The sequence below is a fragment of the Mizuhopecten yessoensis genome, unplaced genomic scaffold, assembly GCF_002113885.1.
Source record: "Mizuhopecten yessoensis strain PY_sf001 unplaced genomic scaffold, ASM211388v2 scaffold1387, whole genome shotgun sequence".
Lineage (NCBI taxonomy): Eukaryota > Metazoa > Mollusca > Bivalvia > Pectinida > Pectinidae > Mizuhopecten > Mizuhopecten yessoensis.
In genome coordinates, this window is record NW_018404021.1 from 13,272 (window position 1) to 32,332 (window position 19,061).

The 19,061-nt window shown below is 36.1% G+C and overlaps 1 protein-coding gene and 1 long non-coding RNA gene across 4 annotated transcripts in view; one reads left to right on the forward strand and one right to left on the reverse strand.

Moving 5' to 3' along the window:
- Positions 1-1,664, reverse strand: part of LOC110461118 — a 4,964-nt gene extending 3,300 nt beyond the window's left edge. Inside the window, exons 1-3 of the long non-coding RNA XR_002464090.1 lie at positions 1,557-1,664; positions 1,043-1,084; positions 792-854 (exon numbers count right to left, since the gene is read on the reverse strand). This is a non-coding gene — a long non-coding RNA (uncharacterized LOC110461118). The remainder of the gene's footprint in view (positions 1-791; positions 855-1,042; positions 1,085-1,556) is intronic.
- Positions 1,665-10,620: 8,956 nt separating this feature from the next.
- The window catches only part of LOC110461123 (kynurenine--oxoglutarate transaminase 3-like), a 23,446-nt gene continuing 15,005 nt past the window's right edge, over positions 10,621-19,061 (forward strand). Inside the window, exons 1-4 of one of the 3 annotated variants that reach the window (XM_021514435.1) lie at positions 10,622-10,693; positions 12,257-12,380; positions 15,827-15,891; positions 18,880-18,931. In XM_021514435.1, coding sequence (XP_021370110.1) covers positions 12,261-12,380; positions 15,827-15,891; positions 18,880-18,931 — 237 coding nt within the window. In that variant the 5' untranslated portion in view covers positions 10,622-10,693; positions 12,257-12,260. Of the gene's footprint in view, positions 10,694-12,247; positions 12,381-15,826; positions 15,892-18,879; positions 18,932-19,061 lie in introns of all 3 variants that reach the window. The other 2 variants (XM_021514446.1, XM_021514455.1) reach the window with 2 other exon arrangements.

Here is a 19,061-nt window from a genome sequence, read left to right on the forward strand (position 1 = left end):
TCGATTATACATAATATTGTCAGCCGAAAAAACCCTTTATCGTTCTTGTATAATGATATGATTAATATCGCCCGGGCGGTTAGGAAGGTTACAATAAAAAGTATTAATTTTCAGATCATCTATAACGAGCGGTCAATAATATAATTATGCAACTTATGCTAGTATATTTCCGCCGAGCGTTGCAAGTTGCAACTTGGGGTTTTGCGGAGGTGGTAAAATAAAAAAAACACTTTAGGGTCAAGATACAAAGTAGACGAGCGTAGCGATGCCAACAAATATTGTTTTAATAAAGAAAATATAGTAAAAATATCAGATAACGGAAACCCACAATATTTGCTAAGATGCCGTGTGGGATGTGTGGGGCATAGCCCCAGATTTTTTTTATACAAGCTCCGTGCATTATTTGATGCATTTTAAAATGTTAATATGTTCCCATTCCCGGCTGGCAAGCCCGGAAAAGGTCAGTCCGCCGCCAAAAAGTGGGGGCCGGGTGTGCCCCCCCCCTAAATCCGTGCCTGCAATGCAAGAGGTTAAACACAAGATTCTTGTGACAAGCACCGGAAACTGCATCAAAGAAATAGTGCTTCGGAAATAAGAGTATGCGTCACTGGAGCAATAAAGCAGAAACTCGACATCAGCCTTTCAAATTATTATGGCGTGAACCTAAACTTGCATCACTGAACCACATTATCCACATAAGTTATAACACCGCACCACCAGGACATCAGACTTGGTTGGAAAAGGTTTAGAGACAAACTTGTTATCAACAAGAATTTGTTCATTAAACATACCTCCTTTCTTCACACCCACTTTCTTTCCCGTTGCTGCCTTTTTAGCTGGAGACTTTGCTGCTGCTGAAAATTTAAAAAAAAGATGACGTTTCAAACCTTCTGTTAAACTTCTCTTCAACCGACTGTGGGAAACAAATTGATTTTTTTTCCCACCAAAAGTAATTAGTCTACTATAGTACTGCAATGATTTTATGAATCTGCGTTAGTTTTTATTACTGCTGTAGGTATCCGATTGTTTGCAAACAACTTACCTTTCCTTGCTGCCATTGTGAGCTTTTTCAAACTTCAACACACTGAAATAAAATGTAAAATGTCAACATATTAGCATTATGATCACCAAAAAGCCAGTGATATTACAACGGTAATTTGTGACTGGTCTGTCAAAACAAGCAGCCATGTTTGTTTTGATAATGCCAGTCACATCTTCTTAGGTTACTTTTTAGACACCGATTTCTCCTTGTTGCTATTTCAATGTAAGAAATCGTTTAGTAACTAACAAATAATTAAAATAAAAAAATAAAATGTGATGTTGTATAGCGCTAACATTACCAATACCGTAGCAATCAGTAACATAAGGCAAGCTTAAGGCTCACTGCTTACTGAAAACATAACCCGACATGACCCCTAAAAGCTGAATAAGTCTATTTTTTAAAAGAAATAAAAACGTGAAGTTTAAAATGGTAAAAAAATAACTGTAGACGATAAACTTGTCAAACAACAACATATCAAAAGATTTTTTCAGTCAAGAAAAGCTTAATTACATACCAAAGAGGATTTGTTTGTGCTACAGTACACTGCAAGCCCGGGAGTAATTTCAAGTGACGCTAACGGTTCAGAGTACAACAGAGAATGAAAACCGCGCACCTTCAATTTAACCAATCAACAAATGTTTAACATCGCTTTAACACTTTTTAGCCAATGAAATATATTGTTATAGTATTTCGGAAGACGCGCACGTTCTGACACGCCCTTTGACATCGAATACCATTGGTCGGTTAATATGCGCCAAAAATAGTCATCTTTGTTTACACCGAAAGCGTGGTTGTTCCTCTAGGTCATGTCATGGGTCGTTTACCTCACTTCAAAAAGTAACCAGGCAAGCATGACGCGGCCTGTAGTAATGACCTCGCATATATATAACAGCCGTTTTATAATTGTCTCTGGAGTGTGTGCGGCTTGGTAACTGCATCGTCGCTTACGAAGCTAACCGTTACAGTTTGTACAGTAGCATGTAAACGTTTAACGTTACATTATGTCATTAAGGCGCATGCTGCTTAAGTAAACTTATATTTCACGAGTCTCTCTTCCGACTTAATTTATTTTTGGTTTGCCTCATATTTATTAATTTATTTCACCACCGAAAAAAGTATGAATGAGGAAAATGGGATAAGGGAAGTAACTCCTGGATTGTCTACCCCTACAGAGTTAGTCTGTCTACAAAATGTGGATCTGGTTTTAGCAGATACTATGTCTTTATTTGTCTCTGGGTTTAGATACAAAATCAGATGATATATTGTATCTGAAACTACCATATGCTCTGCAACGTTTAGATTGGATAAGAGAACATTTTTGACAATTGCTGGGGAAAAAACTAGTGTGTTGGTTGTAGCATCAGGTAACCATGCAGTTTCTAAGCCATTATTTAAGGTGTAATTTGATCAATAAACTAATTACTACGCGCTTGAGTGTGTTTATCGACAATTTGTAGTTTCTAGGTCACCTGAGCTTTGCTCAAGTGACCTTTTCTAATCGCTTTTCGTCCGTCGTCGTCCGTTGTCCGTCGTGCGTAGTGCGTAAACTTTTTACATTTTCAACTTCTTCTCAAGAACCAGTGGATTGATTTTTTTTTCAAACTTGGTCAGAATCATCCTTGGTAGATGAGGCTACAAATTGTAAAATTGGGATTCCTACCCTAAATTTCAGGACCCCGGAGCTATCCGTTCCCTTGGGGAGGGGATAAAGTTTATATAAGGAAATAACACTTTTGGGTATATTTTTTCCATTTTCATCAGAAAATAACTCAAACTTAGTCAGAATCATCTTTAGTGAATGAGGGTATTACATTGTAAAATTAGGATTCCTGCCCGATCCCCAGGGGCTAGGGCGGGGCCCTAAAGGGAACATTTACCAATATTTTCTAGTTCTTATCCCTTGTTGTCATGACAAGTATTGTATTTCACTTAGTTTACATGCTGATATCCACATCACATCTAAACAATAAAATAAAGCTACCAGTACCTATGATACAACTCAGGTGACCGCTAAGGCCATTGGGCCTCTTGTTAATTTTACCCGGAAAGTAAGTTTATAATTTCTTCATTTACCCTATATATAATCAATCCTGTCGTCGTTGTTCAAAGGAATCATTACCATTTTCTGTGCCCATCAATATATAATACTGTGACACATTTTATACACTGATAATACCACTACGGTCTAAAAATATGGAAATGCATTGTTTACAAAATTACTTTGACAGCATCTGCTACATTTTTTAATTACAACAAAATGTTTTGAATAGAAAATTGTATTTACTTAAAAGTATAAAGACAGACAGAGATTCACTGAAAATAAAGTTAAAGATGTATATATACTTCTATTGTTTTCTTATAAAATAAAAAAAGGTAATAGTAGAAAAGCTACATTTCTATCGGTATTTAAGTCAAATAAAAAGTGACGTCAAGTATCAAGACTATTCTATTGTCCTTACTGACTGGGGCACGGAGAGGACCCTCGTTGTCAGGTGCATAGTGTTCTCAGACGTTTGTTTCGAGGATTAACCTGGTGGTTGTTTTAATATCTGATGACCCGTGTCTGGAATTTATGAACCGGTGAATCTGCTCCACAAGCGCACATAATGTGTGAATTCACGTATATATAACCCCTCGGGCCTACACAGCTACTATACAGGTGTGTGACTGTGTCACCGTGCCGTATGGCAAGAGGACACATCGCTGATCAGATATAAGACTATTATTTATCAGTTATTTACTACTCAAAACATTAAGGAATTGAATAAATTAAGAAAATTCCTGTTTTTAAGTTTAAAACGTCGTAATAGCACTGTATAATATTTTATTCAATTTTTCCTATAAATGTTCATTTCAGTATACCATATTTGATAAGATATTTGTATTATGTGTATTGTGTAAAAAAAAGATGATTGTGCCCGTTCACTACCTTTCCTATGTGATATAAAATATATGGTAAATTAATCATAATTAACAACGTCGAAACATTGACGAGTATTTGCTATATTGTAATATCACTGTCACTAACTTCAGGTGTAACATCGTATTTATTACACTATGGCAGTGTATTTTATTGTTTTTTACTGTTCTACTAGAGAGTATTTATTCGTGACATATGTGCGATACAATGTATGTAACTATATTAATCCAGTTATCATTACCTGTAACGTACGTCATTGAAAGTTATACTTTTGTTATGATTTCACTGTATCGGAACCTTGCGATGTTGGTGTATTTCAGTGTAAAATGCTTCCTCTTATTATATGTCATTTTGAAGTACTGCACGATAAATGAATATTATTGTATACATGTATCATTGTAAATTTGTAATATACTGTACTATTTGTATGTCTACTCTCCGATGTGTGTAACACAAGGAATAAAACAATCAATCAATCAAGACTAAGCTATTTTAACATACATGGATGAGTGCCTTTATCGTATTGCGTCTTTGCGTATTGCAGAGTTATCTTCTCGTGGGAGCAGGTATTGATTGTTACGTAACTTGTTTGTGAGAGTAACGTCATCAATTTTTGAGAAAACGACGTAATTTTCTCACACAAACCAATGACGTAACAATCAATCCCTGCTCCCAAGAGAAGATAACTCTGCAATACGCAAAGACGGAATATGGGCATCATCGTGCTATTCTGTCTTTGCATATTGCAGAGTTATCTTCTCCTGTGAGCTGGTATTGATTATTACGTCATTGGTTCGTGTGAGAACATGAAGAAAGGAGGGACTTACATGATAAAACTAGGACGAAACATGAACAAAGGGGGGATTCACATGAAAAAACCAGGACGAAACATGAACAAAGGGGGAAATTACATGATAAAACATGAACAAAACATGAACAACGGAGGGATATACATGATAAAACATGAATAAAACATGAACAAAGGAGGGATTTACATGATAAAACTAGGACGAAACATGAACAAAGGGGGAAATTACATGATAAAGCATGAACAAAACATGAACAACGGCGGGATATACATGATAAAACATGGATAAAACATGAACAAATGAGTGATTTACATGATAAAACTAGAACGAAACATGAACAAATAAAACATGAACAAGGGGGGGATTTACGTGAAAAAACCAGGACGAAACATGATCAAGGGGGAAATTTACATCATAAAACATGAAGAAAACATGAACAACGGAGGGATTTACATGATAAAACATGAGCAAAACATGAACAAAGGGGGGATTTACATGATAAAACATGAACATAGGAGTGAATTACATGATAAAACCAGGACAAAACATGAACAAAGGGGGGATTCACAGGATAAAACCAGGATAAAACATGAACAAAGGAGGGATTTACATCATAAAACATGAACAAAGGAAATATTTACACGATAAAACCAGGACGAAACATGAACAAAAGGGGGATTTACATGATAAAACCAGGACGAAACATGAACAAAGGGGGGATTTACATGATAGAACTAGGACGAAACATGAATAAAGGGGGGATTTACATGATAAAACTAGGATAAAACATGAACAAAGGAGGGATTTACATGATAAAACTAGGACAAAACATGAAGAAAGGAGGGATTTACATGATAAAACTAGGACGAAACATGAACAAAGGGGGAATTTACATGATAAAACCAGGACGAAACTTGAACAAATGGGGGATTTACATGTTAAAACCAGGACGAAACATGAACAAATGAGGGATTTACGTGATAAAACATGAACAAAACATGAAAAAGGAGGGATTTACATGATAAAACCAGGACAAAACATGAACAAAGTAGGGGTTTACATGATAAAACATGAACAAATGAGGGATTTACATGATAAAACCAGGATAAAACATGAACAAATGAGGGATTAACATGATAAAACTAGAACGAAACATGAACAAATGGGGGATTTACATGATAAAACCAGGACGAAACATGAACAAAGGAGGGATTTACATGATAAAGTAGGGATTTACATGATAAAACATGAACAAATGAGGGATTTACATGATAAAACCAGGATAAAACATGAACAAATGAGGGATTAACATGATAAAACTAGAACGAAACATGAACAAATGGGGGATTTACATTATAAAACCAGGCCGAAACATGAACAAAGTAGGGGTTTACATGATAAAACATGAACAAATAAGGGATTTACATGATAAAACCAGGATAAAACATGAACAAATGAGGGATTAACATGATAAAACTAGAACGAAACATGAGCAAATGGGGGATTTGCATGATAAAACCAGGACGAAACATGAACAAAGGGGGGATTTACATGATAAAACCAGGACGAAACACGAACAAATGGGGGATTTACATTATAAAACCAGGACGAAACATGAACAAAGTAGGGGTTTACATGATAAAACATGAACAAATGAGGGATTTACATGATAAAACCAGGATAAAACATGAACAAAGGAGGGATTTATATGATAAAACCAGGACAAAAGATGAACAAAGTAGGGATTTGCATGATATTAAGACTAGGACAAAACATGAACAAAGGAGGGATTAACATAATAAAACCAGGACAAAACAGGAACAACGTAGGAAATTGCATGATATTAAGACTAGGACATAGGGATTACAAAGGAGGGATTTACATGATAAAACCAGGATAAAACATGAACAAAGGAGGGAGTTACATGATAAAACCAGGACGAAACATGAACAAAGGAGGGATTTACATGATAAAACTAGGACAAAACATGAGAAAGTAGGGATTTACATGATAAAACATGAACAAATGAGGGATTTACATGATAAAACATGAACAAAGGAGGGATTTACATGATAAAACCAGGACGAAACATGAACAAATGGTGGATTTACATGATAAAACTATGACGAAACATGAACCAATGGGGCATTTACATGATAAAACCAGGACGAAACATGAACAAATGGGGGATTTACATGATAAAACTATGACGAAACATGAACAAATGAGGGATTTACATGATAAAACCAGGATAAAACATGAACAAAGGAGGGATTTATATGATAAAACCAGGACAAAACAGGAACAAAGTAGGGATTTGCATGATATTAAGACTAGGACAAAACATGAACAAAGGAGGGAGTTACATGATAAAACCAGGACGAAACATGAACAAATGGTGGATTTACATGATAAAACTATGACGAAACATGAACAAATGAGGGATTTACATGATAAAACCAGGATAAAACATGAACAAAGGAGGGATTTATATGATAAAACCAGGACAAAACAGGAACAAAGTAGGGATTTGCATGATATTAAGACTAGGACAAAACATGAACAAAGGAGGGAGTTACATGATAAAACCAGGACGAAACATGAACAAATGGGGGATTTACATGATAAACCTATGACGAAACATGAACAAAGGAGGGATTAACATGATAAAACCAGGACGAAACATGAACAAAGGAGGGATTTACATGATAAAACCAGGACGAAACATGAACAAAGGGGGAATTTACATGATAAAACATGAACGAAACATGAACAAAGGAGGGATTTACATGATAAAACTAGAACGAAACATGAGCAAAGGAGGGATTTACATGATAAAACTAGGACGAAACATGAACAAAGGGGGGATTTACATGATAAAACCAGGACGAAACATGAACAAAGGGGGGATTTACATGATAAAACCAGGACGAAACATGAACAAAGGGGGATTAAATGATAAAACATGAACAAAACATGAACAAAGGAGGGATTTACATGATAAAATTAGAACGAAACATGAACAAAGGAGGGATTTACATGATAAAACCAGGACGAAACATGAACAAAGGGGGGATTTACATGATAAAAGTATGACGAAACATGAACAAAGGAGGAATTTACATGATAAAACCAGGACGAAACATGAACAAAGGGGGGATTTACATGATAGAACATGAACAAAGGAGGGATTTACATGATAAAACATGAACAAATGAGGTATTTATATGATAAAACCAGGACAAAACATGAACAAAGTAGAGATTAACATGATAAAACATGAACAAATGAGGTATTTACATGATAAAACCAGGACAAAACAGGAACAAAGTAGGGACTTACATGATAAAACTGGGACAAAAACAGGAACAAAGGGGGGATTTACATGATAAAACCAGGATAAAAGATGAACAAAGAGGGGATTTACATGATAAAACTAGGACGAAACATGAACAAAGTAGGGATTTACATAATAATAATAATAATATACAACATTTGATATAGCGCCCTATCTAGCTAACATAAGCCACTCTAAAGCGCTTTACAGTACATAGATATACAATTTTATACAGTAAATAGAATTAGCATACATGTATATATTAATCAATACAATATTGAGGAATTCGCAGTAGCTGCCTTATCATGCGCTAACTACTAGTCCTATGCCACCTGGCTAATATATCCCTATGTGTGTATCCCCGTGTGTGTGCTGGAGATGTATTGTGTTCTGTTTTTAGTGGGACCGTGATAAAACTAGGACGAAACATGAACAAAGGAGGGATTTACATGAAGAAATTTGAAAAAAGGTACAAGAAAAATAAGGCCAGGTGGTCCGGTTGGTAAGCGTCTTCTACTTCATTGATGACATCTCGGCGATATGTAAACATAGGGCAAATCAAAGTAATGTGACGTCCTCACTTTCTAGAAGTGGGTTATGATAAGAAATCCACGAGGCACTCTAGTTTAGCATAACCAAAAAAATCCAACCTCCATTTCACACAAAGAAATAACATAATTTCCATGCGAGATCCCGATGGCGACCATAAACTTGTCCATAGTGTTCACCAACCTGCATCTTTGGAACCCTGTACGCATGTTGTAGGTTTGTTGGTCAGCAGTCGACATCTAACACGAAAGTCATTATTTTTGGAGAAATCTCTTCAGTATCGAAACAACTGCGACATGCAAACACCGAAGGTTAAAGGGATGCTGGGATATTGCTATCAAGAAAGGGAAAATTCACGATTGGAAAGTCGAAATCGTACAGCTTAGTAATAAGCTGTTACTGTTGGTTATGTTGTAAGTAAAGATTCACCGAAATTTCCCTAGTTTCAACATTTTGTACACTATTTTTTTTTAATTGTTTCATTTTGAACACACTTGTATGATCTCATTTATAATAGTACGGTTTAACATATGTACTTTTTACATATACCACCCTGAAAGTACTTTCCAGTGTTACATAACTTGGCTAAGGTGTCCCCTAGTTTATATTCTCGACTAGCAGTGTGTAGATCAAACTTCACTTAGAACCTAATACATTGACTTTACATATAATTCAAAAATGGTCCGTGAAAATATATGGAAATTAAAATAAATCACAAAAAGAACGATATAATTATAACAAACACTTGAAGTACTTATAAGTTGTAAACATATTTTAACTTATAACAGGTTATAGGAAGAGTCATGACATCCGGTATCTACAAAACCTAGGAAGACTACGCTAGAGTGTTAGAGTATCACACCCGGAGGATTTAGTTGTTGCTGTCCGTGATAAATAACAAAGGGAAGCGGATGAGCCAGAAATGCTTTTTTCGTGAAAGTTTTTACATAAATAACAAACCAAATTGTAGCATTAACTGATATATAACTATGAAACCCGCAAACAAGGGGTGTGTGATTTTACAAGACAGACACTAATAATAACGGTCGAATGTCCTCAACGTTGATGAAACAAACAGTTAAGTTGACCAAACAAAGGTGCGACAAACAGATGATCAATCATACTAGATAAATAAACAAAGAGAAAGAAAACTGTACACAACTGCAAGTTTAACTGGAGAAAAAAGTAAATGAATATTTTTAACGTACTAAACATATATTTTTACTTAATAATATGAAGAGATTGAAACAGACGCTGGAATGATCTGCAATAAAATAAAACAAACAACTGGTAAGTAAAAATAATTTAAGCTTTATGATAAATTAATCACGCTTTCCCAGTTAAAGTATAACCATATCTATTAGAACACACGCGCGCAATTACGGTTGAGTATTTTAACATCCCATCATATATCAATTTTCTACGAAACAAACTGTAAGAAATAAAGTTAGTTTTCAATACAGGAGCCGATAGAGCCCCCCTACACTAGACTTAAAAAATACGTTTGTAAATAAAGTTATGTAATCTTAAACAGTCTGAACATTTAAAATATAGACACAAATATGTTACTGTTGTAAATGTAAAAATAAAATGTAATGTAGCAATAAAATACGTTTCTATAACTAATTACAAAAGATAGCCTAGTAACAATCAACAGTCACTATTTATATGGAACCGAACATACCTCCAGGGAACAACGAATTGTCGATTTATGCTTGATTTTAATGCGAATTATTTCCCTTGCATTGCATTTTAGCAACTAGAACGAAAACAAAATCGCAATTAATTAGAAAACTATACCAACATTTTTACAGATGGCTAGGTTAGTGCATCGAATGTATGTTAAAGTGCACGTGTTAACTAGTTAAATCACGGAATTAGATTTTAAGTCCGTGGTTAAATATACAGCGTATAGTTGCAGCACTGAGTCTAATGCACCATTGATTTTAACAGGACTCGAGTTACCTCCCGTGCAAGCACCTCTTCAACCCGGGTCCGACACCTGCAAGATCGAAAGGAGACAGCTGCGTTTTTCGGTGAGAACATTACAATGATAAGGAAACTTAATTGAAAGATGACAGTGTTTTTATTAAAACTAAATAAATGAACAAATCTTGTGTCACCGAATAAAAGAAATTCAAAGTCTGTTTGTTCCATGTGTCGGTCGAAGTCTGCAGGGGTCAACCTCCATTTGATATGCAAGACGTTTCGGTACAGTATCGTCGATACTGTAGAATATGATCATAAAAATATAGAATAACAGCAACACACGGGGCACAAAAGGCAAACAAAGTGCTTAGTTCAAACGAAAGTCAAACAACTACTAAAGTGGTATCGAAACGACTTTTTGGATGTATCAAGAAGTATTGGGCCTACAATTACCGAAACGACTGACTACGTCTGTCCCCCTCCCCCTTCCATTTCAACCATTCACATGATGGGGTGGGGAAAATGATACGTCGTATTGTCAGAGTCATCAGAAAGTCTATAGATACAAGGTCTTCTCGCGGTTAATTGCCAAGCGCGAATAAAAGAAAAAATACTATTGCACAAAGCTAAGGCCCTACTGTAAGGATCTAGAACTCGCCCAGAAATAGAAAATTCGTTATCAACTTCAGCCAGTCATAGTGCACATTCAGATATCCTGGTTGAAACAGTTCAGGTGGAGCTGAAATATTCCACCATTAACGAATGCACTTGGACAATCTAACTATAGGCAGAGCTTAAAAAAATGCACAACTTTGAGAATAAATAACAATTTTCGAGAATAAAATGTCCATCTTTCACGTGTCCACTAAATTATATAAGGTATCTTAAAATTTACATATGGCTTAGCCTTGTTTTATAAAGCATTAACGCCAACTAGCAATAGTCAACATTTTAGTCAGGCACGTCTCGACCCATCAATCTACACCGGAGGGAGAAATCGTCAAGGCCATATATGTCGTTCAAAACTTTCTTCCTATAAGTGTGTTACATCCCTGATGTTAATTCTTTTAGGTCTGTCAGACATCTACATTTAACAGATATGAGTGAGATTCTTAATGCTTCTTGATGAATTCTGCATCGAAAGAAATATGTATGTGATGACATTGATGTATCAACTTTCAGGATGTTATTATACATCAGTAATTTTACTTTCTTGATTAGTTTGCATAGTGCATACACTGGTCACATCCTTAAACTTTTAAAATATTTAAAAGCTACCTGCTAACACTAGTGGCTATTATCAAATCTAGTAATATACAAGCTATGTGCAATCCGGAATAGAGAGACAAAAATGTCGACTTGTTAGGAATATGCTAGCTTTAAAATATTTAAATGGCTTGAGGTCACTGCCGAGCAACAATGCTCAGAATTGAACCAAGCTCAGCAACCTAGTCTACAGAGTCTCCGGGGCATGTGGAGACCACACTTACAAGGGGATTCGAAGCATTGGCCAGGAGCATCATAGGACCAGGGATACTCGTCATCAGTGTTGTATAAAAGGGGATCTTAGGGTTGGGGCCATATATTAAGGAATCTTTATAATTATACAGAAAATTGTTTAGTTGTATAGACATCAAATATATTAATATCTGTGTTTTTTGGTGAGACAGGACCATGCAGAGTTGCCTGGCTGGAGTGGGGAGAAACCTGTGTTTGGCTTGCAGGCAATTTAAGCCTGTGAATCAAACTCTATCTAGGTTACAGCCCTATGTCTGTATCCTAGCAACGCAACATGTAAGTCAACGTGTGGACTGCTTGACCTGCGACCAAAAATTGACTTTTCTTTTTCTTTTTTTTGTAGTTAAGCTAGGTTTGTTTATGGGACTGATGCTAGTTAAGTATATCATGTACTTTTGTCTCATGCTCTGTTGATGCAAGTAATTTGTTTAACATAAGCTAAAAACTTTATTTGTGGAAGTTCAAGGTCACTTACTTGAGGCGTAGTGGCACATCATGCTTACGATATCAGTGAGGTGTATTTTGATACTACAATGTGTTAAGATATATGAAAAATTCTAATGAATAAGAGTGATTAATAATCAGAAGTACATCTTATATTATAACACCAGGTCTTTTAGGTGTTTGGTAAGAACTAGTATCAACCTGCTATCAGATAAACCTAGCTTGCTCTGTAGTCTCCAGTTTAACTCACTTCATGTTACTAACAGCATTGTAGTGTTTTCATTATATGTTTTGTTTTAACTTTAGTACTAGAGGTATTGTGTTTGTTATTTGATGTAGCTGTGTATATTTCCTTACTAGAATGGTACCTGGACATAGTGGCCTGTAAAGCTTGTTACAGTAGTCTGATATAGTGTTTTGTAAATGCGTGATCTCTTTGCTGGATCAGACGTAGTAGTAGCACTGTCTAGCTACAGGGAAATCAACTGTTCACCTGTATACAAGACAGAATGTTTGAATTTTTTATATACCGTAAATTTGCAGGTATAGTGCGCAGGTACGTTTTTGGGGTACGATTTGAAGGGGGGGGGGGGGGGGGTTTTTTTTTTTTTTTTATTTTTATATATTATAACTCATGATTATTGAATATGATGTAAACATAAAAAAATATCAAGATATCTAGACGGCATAACTTAAAACAAAACATTGTTCTGTTGCTGAAAGAACACCATGCTTTCATTTTTTAAACCGGTTGTGTATTTTGCAGATTTCAGTGTAAAACGAAAAATGGTGCTTATGCTAAATCCATTACATCTATTATCATTTATGAGTTATTACAGAGAGGTAAAATCGTTTTCAAATTGATATTTTATTTTCATATCAAATCTTTCTGTTAAAGTTAGTTCGTTCATATTGCCATTCTGAAACTTGTATCAACCAATACACAGTGTCAACAAAAGCATGGCTTCCTGGACCAAATACATCGTTTTTTGGAAGACTTTGATCCATAAAAACATGTTTCTTACTCATAATGCTTGCAGCCTGCATACAGATAAGTTGTTGTATTGTTTTTATATGATTAAGACAATGGTTTTGTGTTAATTCAGCCTTGTATACTCAAATCTCTTTGGCTATTGGACTAGCTATAGTAGGGCGCTAGCCAAACACCAGAGTGCCTGGTCGTCATGCTTTTAAATGTTTACACCTCTGAATGTTGGTATTGTGTCTTAAAGAGTACTGATTGACTGATTCAATATGGCGGACCTGAAACTCGAGAACAATAACCCAAGAATGACTTGTTCCTGCATATAGTGCGCACCCCCTTTTTGACATGACAATATTTACCTGAAATATTCCTAAAAATATTAAGTTGATATAGTGCTCACAATATATACTGTATTTGTATTTAACATCGCCAATCATGCAGATAGCTAAAGGATTAGAATATCAGTAATAAAAGTGATTCTGACAATGACTATATGTCTCTGCTGTGAATATTTGGGATACACTTACATTGATTTCAGGACAGGATTTTTATGAACAGATTCATGGACCGACATCTTTGATATTCCGTAATAGCATTGCCAATCCCAGCAATTTAATAATAATATTAATAAAAATTCGAGGTTCTGATATACTGCTTTATCACAACCTAGTTTGAAGGTCGACTCAAAGCGGTTCACAAATCATTATCCGTGGTTATAGGGCCTTTGCAACCAGCAAATATCTTTCTCAACTCCCTGGGGAGCATACAGCGAGTGCTGCCATTTCGGCGCTCACAGCTAGCATGCTACTTTTCTAGCACTGCCCAACCATGTACTCATTTACAGCTGAGTAGACTGGAACAAGCAAATTTACTTACCTCCAGATTTCCTCACAGATACACACGTTTATTTTTATATTAAGAAAAGAAAAATTTTGCTAGATGAATTAGATGATGCTTTAATGCTGTGTATATTAGGGCTTTTTAATTCTTGATTCGCTGCTGCTGATCTGTTTAGACTGATGCATGATGTAAAGCTGTAGCGGCTATCCCTGTCCTTCTGTACTCTCTTCACAAACTAAGACAAAGCAAAATATTGATATTTTGCCCTCATTGGAATCTTTTCTTTCTCTCCTACCTTCTTTCTGATGGTGTCTCTGGGTGTTTTGATAATGTGATTGGATGGAGTGTCATCCTAACGATAATGTGACTGGATGGAGTGTCATCCTAACATGTCAGGTTTTGACATTTCAGCAAGACAGCCATACATATCACATGTGATATGTTTCAGATATTGGGTCTGGATATTGATAGACATGATTAACGATAATGTGTACTTTTAATGATAGGCATGGTTACCCACTGTTTTATTTTTAATAAGATTTGTGTTTGTGAAACCCATAGTTTTGTTAAAATATATATATTATATGATTTTTATCACTATATTAAATTTTCTATAAAACGTTTTCACTTTGCAATATAATCACATTAATATTACACCTCTTTCCTTTTGTTTTGTATTGTAGCTTACATTTTACTTTGTCTTGCAGCATGAATTTATTTTTGTCTTTTTCTACATGTATTTTTATCTTGCCTTGTAGCATGTATTATTATTTTGTTTTATAGCATGTAGTTTGCTCAGAATTTGAAAAAAAAAGAATGAAAATGTTTGATAATGCACTTGCAGTTTGCTTGATTTTCTCCTGGCTGAGCTATATATGGGCTGGTTTATGTGGGCATGTATATACTTACTGCTGCCTGGTGCTGGTCATCAGTCCACATGATGACTTGTAACACTTTATGCACCATGTATCAGAGATACATGTACTGTTATATTTCTTATGTATCTTATGTAATACTTGTAATTATCTTTGTTTGTATAAACAATACAATANGGGGGGGGGGGGGGGGGGGGGGGGGGGGGGGGGGGATGGGCCAACTAATGTATAACTTATTACACCTGTCAATTCTGATAATCAATATGAATTTGTCAGAATTGATCATCGTTAGATTACATCAACAGAAGGCAAGGACAGCAGACTTGATTTTACAGAAGGATATGCAAAAAGTTTGTAAAACACTCTGATAATTTAAGCATTGAAATTTAATTTCATTCTATGTTCCATTGACATGTAGGCCTAATATGTACAAACATACATTTGAACTCAGATTTGATTAATTGCTCTGCCTATTTTTGAGAGCTTTTTGGTACTGCATGTATACCACTTCATTACTTTTCCGATACCCTAATAAAGTTGTCAGTATAGATTAAGTACCTTGTTGATGTGTCTTTCAGAGAAATATGGCATCCTCAAAACTTGGCATGGCTAATAGGCTGAAGGGCACTGAGAAGAACATATGGTAAGTTTAGAATAGGATACCTGGTGTTAAATGATAAGGGGTTATCTATGAGTACTGATGGTAACTATTTAATGTAATCAGTTCTCTCTGACTAATCACAATGACTATTAAATAAGAAGGGGTTATCTATGAGTACTGATGGTAACTATTTAATGTAATCAATTCTCTCTGACCAATCACAATGACTATTGAATAAGAAGGGGTTATTTATGAGTACTGATGGTAACTATTTAATGTAATCAATTCTCTCTGACCAATCACAATGACTATTAAATGATAAGGGGTTATCTAGGAGTACTGATGGTAACTATTTAATGTAATCAGTTCTCTCTGACCCATCACAATGACTATTAAATGATAAGGGGTTATCTCTGAGTACTGATGGTAACTATTTAATGTAATCAATTCTATCTGACCAATCACAATGACTATTGAATAAGAAGGGGTTATTTATGAGTACTGATGGTAATTATTTAACGTCATCAATTCTCTCTGACCAATCACAATGACTATTAAATAAAAAGGGGTTATCTATGAGTACTGATGGAAACTATTTAATGTAATCAGTTCTCTCTGACTAATCACAATGACTATTAAATAAGAAGGGGTTATCTATGAGTCCTGATGGTAACTATTTAATGTAATCAAATCTCTCTGACCAATCACAATGACTATTAAATAAAAAGGGGTTATCTATGAGTACTGATGGTAACTATCTAATGTAATCAGTTCTCCCTGACAAATCACAATGACTATTAAATAAGAAGGGGTTATCTATGAGTACTCATGATGAATTTTTTAGCGTGGAAGGTTATCTGTTAGTGTTCACAATAACTGATTTGGAGTATTGTTTATGAATCATCACTAGGCTGAGACCTGTCTGTTAAAGATTATAGAGGAGAGAAACCCGACTACAAAGCCAGTAAATAATACTGTTACCCTTTCCACAGGATTCTTTTTATGTACATCAAAGGATCAAACAAGTTTTCTTGTATCATCTTCAAGCTTACGAACACTGAGCCTTTGATTTCTGTTTGTGAGGGTTATCTATTAGTACCCACAGGAGCTAATGTGAGGCTTATATGTTAGTACTCACAGGGGCTTATGTTAGGGTTATCTGTGTGTGCTCATGATAACTAATGTGAGGGTTGTTTGTTAGTACTCACAGGAGCTAATGTGAGGCTTATATGTTAGTACTCACAGAAGCTAATATGAGGGTTAATTGATAGTACAGTACTCACAAGAGCTAATGTGAGGCTTATATGTAAGTACTCACAGGAGCTAATGTTAGGGTTATCTGTGTGTGCTCATGATAACTAATGTGAGGGTTATCTGTTAGTACTTACAGGAGCTAATGTTAGGGTTATCTGTTAGTACTCACAGAAGCTAATGTAACAGTTGTCTGTTAGTACTCGCGGGGGCTAATAAGAGGGTTATCGGAGTACACATGATGACTTATCAAAGAGGAGAGTTATTCTATGGACTTGAAGTGAATTATCATGGATTATTAGCTCACCTGGTCCGAAGGACCAAGGTGAGCTTATGCCATACCTTGGCGTCCGTCGTCCGTCCGTACGTCAACAATTTCTTTAAACGACTTCTTCTTCTTAACCACTGGTTGGAATTAAACTAAATTTGACTGGAAGCATCCCTAGGTGGTGGGGATTCAAAATTGTACAAATTGTGGGGCTGACCCCCCCAGGGGGCTGAGGGGCGGGGCCAAAAGGGGTCAATTTGGCCATATTGCTTTAAGCGACTTCTTCTCTGGAACTAAGAAGTGGATATCAACCATATTTGACTGGAAGCATCCCAAGGTGGTGATGATAAAAAATTGTACAAATTGTGGGGCTGACTCCCCAGGGGGCTTAGGGGCAGGGCCAAAAGGGGGCAATTTGGTTATATGGCTATAAACGACTTCTTCTGCAGAACTATGCCATTTATATTGATCATATTTGGTCGGATGTATTCATGGGAGGTGGGGATTCAAAATTGTACAAATGGTGGGGCTGACCCCCCGGGCTAAGGGGTGGGGCCAATAAAATGTATTACTTGGAAATGGTTGAGATCCCCACCATATAACCATATATACAATTGCTGAGTATAAAGAGAAGAATGCACATTTGCTTCCAGGATGTCCGTAGGGTCTGGCCCCACCCTTGGAGACATAGTCCCTGGGCCATAACTTGAAAACGGTTAAGATCCCCACCCCAAAACTACATATACAAATGCTGGGCATAAAGAGACGAATGCAATCATGATATTAGAATAGACCCTGGGGTCTGACCGAACCCCTTGGGACCTAGTTTCTTAGTCACAGCTTGGAAACAGTTGAGAGCCCCACCATTGTACATATGCTTCCAGGTTGGCCTTGGGAACTGCCCCACCCTTGGAGACTTAACCCCTGGGTCATAACTTCGAAATGGTTAATATCCCCACCCCAAAACTATATATACAATTGTTAGGCATAAAGAGACGAATGCAGTCATGATATTAGAATTGATCCCAGGGTCTGCCCCACCCTTGCAGACTTGGCCCCTGGGTCATAACTTTGAAACGGTTGAGATCCCCACCCCAAAACTACACAAATGCTGGGCAAAAAGAGACAAATGCAGTCACGATATTAGAATTGATTCGGGGTCTGGCCACAACTCTAGGGACCTAGTTGCTAAGTCAAAGCTTGGAAACAGTTGAGACCCCCACCCCATAACCATACATAAAATTGCTGGGCATGAAAAATCTAATATAGCTATGCTACAAGGATTTGCCTTGGTGTCTGTCATATTCCCTTGGATCTCATTTGGAGAATATTTTGCCATGATTGCTTAGGTATCCAGGTGAGCGATACAGGCCCTCTGGGCCTCTTGTTTGTGAGTACTCTTGATATTGATATGATGTGAAAGTTAACTATGAATTTTGATAAATTTTGTATCATTAAAAACATTTAACATTTCTGAATATTGGATAAATGTGATACTATTTCATTTACAGGGTTGAGTTTGGAAAGTTGGCAGGGGAACATAAGGCATTAAACTTGGGGCAGGTAAGAAATGTGTTTAAAAATATATGTAGGGTGATGTAGAGGGAAATCAACAGTCCATGTTCAAAATAAGCAGGTTTACCATCGACAGTTTAATGTAATTTTTACTAGTATTAATATGTGTATTTGACAG